Source organism: Camelus dromedarius, chromosome 30 (assembly GCF_036321535.1).
Source record: "Camelus dromedarius isolate mCamDro1 chromosome 30, mCamDro1.pat, whole genome shotgun sequence".
Lineage (NCBI taxonomy): Eukaryota > Metazoa > Chordata > Mammalia > Artiodactyla > Camelidae > Camelus > Camelus dromedarius.
In genome coordinates, this window is record NC_087465.1 from 6,179,303 (window position 1) to 6,187,736 (window position 8,434).

General features: G+C 46.4%; 1 protein-coding gene across 3 annotated transcripts in view; it reads left to right on the forward strand.

The window, feature by feature from the left end:
- The window catches only part of CHD7 (chromodomain helicase DNA binding protein 7), a 171,163-nt gene extending 164,042 nt beyond the window's left edge, over positions 1 to 7,121 (forward strand). For all 3 annotated transcript variants that reach the window (XM_064480832.1, XM_064480834.1, XM_064480833.1), the window contains exons 35-38: positions 2,167 to 2,388; positions 3,444 to 3,584; positions 3,789 to 3,893; positions 5,186 to 7,121. In XM_064480832.1, coding sequence (XP_064336902.1) covers positions 2,167 to 2,388; positions 3,444 to 3,584; positions 3,789 to 3,893; positions 5,186 to 6,118 — 1,401 coding nt within the window. In that variant the 3' untranslated portion in view covers positions 6,119 to 7,121. The remainder of the gene's footprint in view (positions 1 to 2,166; positions 2,389 to 3,443; positions 3,585 to 3,788; positions 3,894 to 5,185) is intronic.
- The last annotated feature ends 1,313 nt before the right edge of the window (positions 7,122 to 8,434 follow it).

Sequence of the window (8,434 nt, forward strand, 5' to 3'; positions counted from 1 at the left end):
GATATGTTTTTCCTTATTCCATCTCCATTATTACTTGCCCCCCTTTTATTTCTTGAATTTAGAGGAAGCTTAATGACTTAAAAGGGGAGGGAAGGTATGATCAAGTTAGAGTCTAGAAATGACAAAGTAGCCTTCACTGAAACTGGTCCCTGGGAAGGTCTGAGCAAAACAGAACCCAGCATGATGCACCAGTCATGATAATGGTCATTGTTGTTGATCATATAATTATTTTTAGAATCTTATAAAAATACACCCATGATAGATCAGCTATGACCAATTGTTCCGTAAGTTAAAACGCCATTTCTAGGTGGGTGGTCCCAAAAGTTGTATTGCCAGTGGTGCCGCCCTGCTGGGACCCACTGTAACACTTTGATAAGTTTTGTTCACTGAAAATCCTTTCTCTGTAAACCAGCAGACTGGGGAGTTTCTGCAGCTCACACATGTTCATTTACTGTCATCTTTCAGTTTGAATCTTGGCACACCTTGTCTGCGGACCCAGTCAGGAGTTAATAGTCACTGTGACCAAGTGCTGTTTCCTATTGTTACTATATACCCTGTGTGAAACTTAAGGCTGATTTTATTCATTCATATATTTCAATCTGTCCTAAGAATTTATTAGTATTTTTTTCCCTAAAGTCCATATTTAGCAACCTGGCTCAAACCTACTCGATGTTAGAGAAAAAAATTTCATTTAATTCATTTAATATTATTTTTGACTCTTAATGGTTGGAATTTGGGGATCCCTCATTCAGTATCATAGAGGGTTATGAGCCTGCACATGAAACACAAGGAGAATGCTGACTGGTCTATAGAAACTGAGTAGTGAAGAGGCACAAAGTCCAGCATGGTTACTTGTACAGAATAGGACAAATCCCAAAACCTTGTGTTGTATCAGCACTCAACCGGAGACCACTGTGCTGGCGTGAAAAGTCCGGGCACAGCCATCCACGTTGGCAGCCTTGTGAGAGCCGGCCCTGCCCTGTGCTGGGCTTGACAGGTGCTTGCACCAGCGAGCTCAGTGTTTAAGATGAGTGACACATAAATAACAACATATTAGAGTTGCGAGACATGCCTCGGGTATTTTGTGAACCCAAAGGAAGAAAGGGGATGGAGGGAGGAGGACATGGGGATAAACAGAGGAAGAAGTTTCCCTAAACTTTGAAGGTGGTGTAGGAGTGAGTCATTTGAAAAGAGGGGGCCAGAAGAGCATGTGCAAAGGGACTGAGGTCAGAGAGAGCCTATCATGTCTGGTGAACCAAATGTTATTGGCCAGGGAGTTTAGTGAGGAGGCAGCTTCCGCAGAGATGAGCTTGGTGACAAGGGTGGGCTGCACATCACCGAGGGCTTGATTGCTGCTGAAGAACTTGGATTTTATCCTGAAGGTGATGGGGATCCAATTATCAAAATAGCTTAAATAAGGGAGTGATGAGACATCATTTTTGAACTAGGAAGGGTACATCTTGGCGAACTGCCTCCAGTCTAGCAGAGTGAAGGGTGGATTAAGGAAGGGTGGAACTAGAATCAGGAGTATTGCAGGGAGTTGGGTGTCAGTCATGGAGACATAAACCAAAGGGGGAGCAGTAAGAATGGATGAACGGGCCACAGGAAAGATGTCTGCGGGTTGAAAGAACAGAGTTTGAGTTTCAGGACCAGTGGCTGGGCGATGGGAGAGTCTAGGCTGCAGTCAGAGTTGATCTCTCAGTGTTGCCACACAGCCTAACATGAAATACTGTACTACCAACAAAATTGTGCTGACCACAGAGTGCCAAAAAGCTACATATAAACTGGCTTTTGGAACATTCTTTAATTGCAGTTTCTTTAAGGAGGCTCTCCAGGACCCCCAAGAGAGATTGAAGGACTCCCTTTCCCGCACGTCGAGCTCAGACTCCACTGCCTGTGTTGTGTTCCTAGGAGCTCGCTTAAGACCCCAGACGGGGGGCACTGATGGAGTGTGAATTTTCTACCTCTGCTAACTGCAGTGTGAAGCACAATAGAAGTTCCAGCTTCCAATTTAATAGCTGTTCCCAAACTGACGTGGTTTCAAGTAGCCTTTCACCCTTTTTGATCAGAGACCCATCATGCTAGGCTAGCACTTTCTTGGGGGCCGAAGTCGTCAGACTCTCTCTCCTCACGTTGAGAATTGAGACCATTGTCAACTTTCTGCAGGAGGAGACTGAGGTGACCAAAGCTTTTGAAGAAGATATAGAGACCCCACCTACAAGAAACATTCCTTCTCCTGGACAGCTGGACCCAGACACGCGGATCCCTGTTATAAATCTCGAAGATGGGACTAGGCTGGTGGGGGAGGATGCTCCGAAAAACAAGGATTTAGTTGAATGGCTGAAGCTGCATCCCACTTACACTGTTGATATGCCAAGTTATGTACCAGTGAGTATCACAGAGCTCAGAGCTGGGAGCATTCTTGCTCGGTTAGTCCATTTTCCTTCTCCTCCACGGTGTAGAAATCCCTCCGGCCCCTCTGCCTTTCGCTTGACTGTTTCGTCATAATGAATGTTTCCCCCTTTTTGTCACTGTATATTCTACGTTAGAGAAACTAGCTCCAGGTCCGTCCTACGTGAAGAGCAGCCTTGTAGTTATTTGAAGACACCTAGTATGCATTTCTTTACTTTTTCCTTCTCTCACCAAATAGGTGTGATTTCTTCTGCTGTTCTTCACATGGCATGGTTTCTGGGTGGCCTCACTGTTGGGAACACTCCTGGACGCGCTCTAATTGGTCTCTGGACCAGGTCCGCCTAGTACAAAATATTAGGAAGCTGTTACTGCAGCCATTTGACCAGCTCATGCAGGCCAACCAAGACTTTATTAGCTTCTTTCTTAAGCCTGGTATTAAATGTTAGACAGGATCTCTAGATGATCTGTTACTTAAACTGTTTGCTAGCTAACCATGCAAATTTTTTATGTCCTATACTTGTGTGATTGAATTTTTAAAAACTTCAGTTGTAAAGGTTAACATTTTATTTTGTTGACTTCCTGCCACTCAGAACTCGCTCTTTAGCAAAGATTTTTCTTTCATCCCTTGGGTTAGTTCCCCTTATGTACAGTTCGTGTTGTAGATATGATATCATCTCTGTAGCCATGCAAGTCACTGAGTAGAGATTAGCAAAGGTACTAGAAAAAGTTTCCTTTTAAAATACCACGACTTGGTTAAACATTTGAAGAAAAGACTTTATGCAAGGTTATTGAGAGACAAAAGGAAAATCACTGTCTCAGCTCCCATGTCTGTTCCTTAAGTCCAAAAAAAAGAACAGTTTTTCCTTGCAAAGAAAAGTATGGCTTCTAATAATAAAATGATTCTTGAAACTTTCATAGTAATTGAAAATGGCCTGACTGTTCTGTTTGTCATTTATATAGGAAATATAGAAGTACTAACTACAATTTTACTAAATATGTTTTGTGTTTTCTTTTGTTTTTTTGTTTTTTAGAAGAACGCGGATATGCTGTTTTCCTCATTTCAGAAACCGAAACAGAAACGGCATAGATGTCGAAACCCTAATAAATTGGATATAAACACTTTGACAGGAGAAGAAAGGGTGCCCGTTGTCAATAAACGCAATGGGAAGAAGGTAAACACTGGGGAAGGGAAGTGATCTCTGTGTGACTCCTTCTCCCAGAAACAACTGTTTTATCCTGACATCTTTCATAGAGAAAGAGAATCATGTTTCTCCCAGAATATGTGTTCACAACATGTGTATGTATGTGTGTATGTATACAGATGGGGAGGGGAAAGGGAAGAATTTCCAAATCACTTTTCAAATGCCTCTCCCCAGATGGGTGGAGCTATGGCACCTCCGATGAAGGATCTACCCCGGTGGCTGGAGGAAAACCCCGAGTTTGCAGTTGCCCCGGACTGGACGGATATAGTCAAGCAGTCTGTAAGTACAGACTCTGCCTTTCTGTGCAGGGAGGTCTCTATATGAAACTGTTCTCCTGAATTTTTCTTTATTTTCTGTTGGCCTTTAATTTTTCCATTGTAACTTACTGGTTTAAAAGTGTTGACATAATACATCCTTTTCTTATATCACTAATACATCATCACTCCTTGTATCAATACAAATCCAAAGTGGGTGAATTTGACAGCCCTGATGTAAAAGGACTGCGTGGAAATACACATCCACAGTCCTAGCGGCAGGCTCACTCCAGGAGGGAAGGCCTCCCGTAAACCTGGTTAACAGCCCATCTGTGGAATGGAGTTTAGGGTAATTGAGATCCTCAAAATTAACTGTGATTTCCGATTTTAAAATAAGCAACTGAGAAGTACAACAGTTCTGCCAAAAAATTTATTTCGCTATTTCTTTTTAAAATGAATTTGTTAATGATGTCCTGATTCCTTTTATCTGTTTAAGGTATACAGTAAAAACGCTTACTTTTCTTTCAGTGTCCAGCTCTACCAGCCTTAAGACAGGTATATTTTCTTGAATTGCCACCACCATAATCAGAAAGCAGACAGCTCCATCACCCCCCAAACACCGTGTATTGTTCCCTTTCCCTGCCTCTAGCCCAGGGCAACCACTCTCAAATCTGTTCTCCATCTCTAGAGTTTTATCTTTTTGAGGATGTCATAGAAACAGAAGCATAAATAATAGAACCTTTACGAACCTCCTTCCTCACTCACACCGCGGTTCAGCCGAGTGGTTGCATGTGTCGGAAGTTTCATTGCTGGGCTGCCCTCCCGATCCTGGACGTGCTCCCAGGTTTGGTCACCTGGTCCCTGTGGAAGGCCGTCTCTGCTGTTTCCGGATTTTGACAGTTACGAGTAGAGCTGCTGTAAACATTCGTGTACAGCTTTTGGTGTGAACATACGCTTTTGTTTTTTGGAGGGGGGAGGGGATAACTAAATGTCATCTTAATTGAATTTTCTCTATTTTCCAACTTCCTTCTGATGTGTTTTTTCTCGAGTTAGGATGCAGATAACTTGACTCACCTCACTGATAGAGTAGCCTTTAAGATTTTTCCTGCAATTCAGCATAACCCTGCGAGCTCCGTAAGGCTCAACAGTAGAACTTCTGCTTTCATACGCTTTATCCTTGAGCTCCTAGAACTAGCGGGACTTGCTCGTGTGTCCAGGGTCAGACCGTCAGTGCTGAGTGCGTCACAAAGGCCCGCGTGGAAATGACGGCTCCTTGAGAACGCTGACAGCCCCCGCGTGCCTCTGCTTTTCCTGCAGGGATTCGTTCCGGAGTCGATGTTCGACCGGCTGCTCACCGGGCCGGTGGTGCGGGGCGAGGGCGCCAGCAGACGAGGACGGAGGCCCAAGAGTGAAATCGCGCGGGCGGCGGCGGCGGCGGCGGCCGTGGCCTCCACGTCGGGGCTCAGCCCCCTGCTGGTGAACAGCCTGTTCGCGGGCATGGACCTGGCGGGACTGCAGAACCTTCAGAACCTCCAGTCTCTCCAGCTGGCCGGGCTCATGGGTTTCCCTCCGGGACTGGCCACGGCGGCCGCGGCCGGGGGCGACGCCAAGAGCCCGGCGGCCGTGCTGCCGCTGATGCTGCCGGGCGTGGCCGGCCTGCCCAACGTCTTCGGGCTCGGCGGGCTGCTCAACAGCCCGCTGTCCGCCGCGGCCGGGAGCGCCGCCGCCGCCGCCGCCGCGGCCGCCCCGGGGCCCGGAGAGCCCGAGGACGGCGCCGCCAGGGCGGAGGAGAAGGGCCCGGAGGCCGAGCCGGAGAGCAAGGACTCGGAGAAAAGCACAGACGCCGCCGCGGCCCCCGACGCGGCCAACGGGTCCGTCGGTGCTGCTACCGCCCCGGCCGGCCTGGCCTCCAACCCGCTGGCCTTCAACCCCTTCCTGCTGTCCACCGTGGCCCCGGGCCTCTTCTACCCGTCCATGTTTCTACCTCCGGGCCTGGGAGGGTTGACGCTGCCCGGCTTCCCCGCGCTGGCGGGGCTGCAGAACGCCGTGGGCGCCGGCGAGGAGAAGGCTCCCGACAAGGCCGAGGGCGCCGCCTTCCCGGAGGAGGAGAACCTGGAAGGCAGCGACGCGGAGGAGAGCCTGGACAAGACGGCGGAGTCCTCCGTCTTGGAAGACGAAATAGCACAGGGTGAAGAGCTCGACTCGCTCGACGGGGGGGAAGACGTAGAAAACAATGAACAGGACGAGTAACCAGTCCCAGTCCCAGTTCAAGTGTTTGAAACTTTTGACAAGTGGTAGTCCTACTGTTTACACTCACAGTTAATGTTCATACCTAGTTTTATAAGCTGTTCTGTAACATAGTGTAGCAAAAAAAAAAAGGAAAAAAAAATTCCAAGTCATGTTATACAGGTGTGTCAAAAGGTATCTTGGTCATTAAGTATTGTGCAGTGCATTATTTATTATCCCTAGGAGAGATGAAATTTGAGAGGTGATCATGTCTTTTTAAGGAAACTTACATAATGCTCTGCTTTTTTTCCCCTCCTTTTCTTTCCTTTTTCTTCTGGTACCATTGGTATTATAATAAAGAGCAATTTGTAACCGAGGGGCACTAGTGGAAGGAAGTGCTGCTCAAAGGAAGTATGAAGTTATATATTTAATTTTTTAATTTTAATTTTTTTTTTTTTTTTTTTTTTGCTGTGAAGGTCAAGATGAAATTTACCACACATATCATACTTGCTCATTTGTTTCCCTTTTTGACTGTATGGGGGTTCCCACACTTGCACCCACACACATCCATACACTCTGACAATCTCCACGTTAGTGTGAACGTCTCTGTCCTGAGGCGCAGCAATAATAAGGCAGCTGTTGAATGTGAAGGGTCCCTTTGGAAATTAACCTACTGGGAGGGTTCTCGCCAGACAGAACTACAGTTCCATTGTCTTGTGGTCTTGTAATGCACTGGTATAAACAAAATAAATAGATGAATAAATAAAGAATGAGAGAAGAGAGAATCAGGTACCTTTTTTAAATTAAAGGACTTTGTTACTTTAGCCACAAAGCTAAAACAGCATTACCTCAGCTCTAAACTAGCCTTGAAGTTTACAGACATGACTTTGTAAATGTATTGTTTTTCTTTGTTGTGATGTCCCTCTATTTTTTTTTCTTTGAAAACTGCTATCATGTAAGATAAAATGTAAATTGCTGCCAACTGTAGTAATGATGCTTTTAATAAAAGTGACCCATGATATGCAGAGATGTAATTATAGAATGTAGTACAGTAGGGGCACTGGTGTTCACTCTATTTTTTTGTATTCGCAATAGATGCAAATACAGCATTCTGGCCTTTGTACGGTTTCTTGATACCTCCTCTTATACCAGATTAGCTGTTAGTCATATGGTAAACTGATTGTCTTCAGACCAGGCAGGAAGAAAAACCTTAAATTGCCTTTACATAATTCCACTCCAGATCTCTCAACAGAACCACATGCAAAAACCTCCCATTACTCCCTCAAAAGAGCAGCAGAGACTGAGGATAAAGTGTGCGCAGCGTCTGATAGTGTACACTGAGGAACAAAAGGGCGCAAGAAAAATGAGGCTTTAATAGGCACAGTATCTAGGTCATTTAGCCTTGGCTAATGGGGAGAAAAACACCATGAAGCGGTGTCAGCACAGGCACTCTGGTACCCTGAGGACCAGGGCTCCGCGCCGGGGACGTAGAGGCAGACCCACCCTTAATTCAGAGGAACCCCTTTGAGCAAGTGCAGGCGCGCACGCGCATGCGCACGCACACGTACTCGCGCATGCGCCGCACAGGCTTGGGAGCTCCTGATTCGCGCGCCCACTTCATGACCTTTGAGGTAAACCAGAACTTGAGACCTACTGCTTTCTCCTTTTTCTGTCCCCTGACCAAACTGAGAGCTCTATTTCCATGCTGTTAAAAAGGAGGGAAGCGGTCGCTGTTGGTCTGTGTGCTCTTGTGTAGCCTCCCTCCTCGCCCTCCCCCACGACCCGCACAGCCCGTCCCCCACCCAGTGGGTCACCAGACGGTCACCAGACCGTCCCAATTCCTTTTCAGCAAGGAGGTTCGGTTAATTCCTATCCCAAGGTGAAAGTATACCCATGATTCTGGAGGAGGAGCAGCGTGAAGCCTCCACCTTCGAGACCCCGCGGTCGCTTTTATCCGTCATCCTTACCCTTCTCTCTTGGAAGTTACCACCTGGGTACGTGCAGGCAGGCGGGGGGAGTGCGTTTAAGAGAATAGCTTCTGGAATCGAATTCTTCAAACGTGGGAAATGAGACTAAATCTGCACAAAGTAGGGAGAATTTAAATATTTAACTGAAAGAATTTTTTTTAAGCCTTAAAATTGGACTTTAGGTGGGTTAGAATATGTTTCCCAAAATGAGCCTTAAAGGTCGTTTTCTGAAATTCTTTATAGCCTTGGAAGTTTTCCTATGACCTTGTCTCAGCAGAGCACATGATGTGACTGCACCTGTTAAAAGAAAATGCTAAGAGCAATGATGATCTCTGAAGCAGAGCCATCAACTGCTTGCGGCCAGAAGGAACGC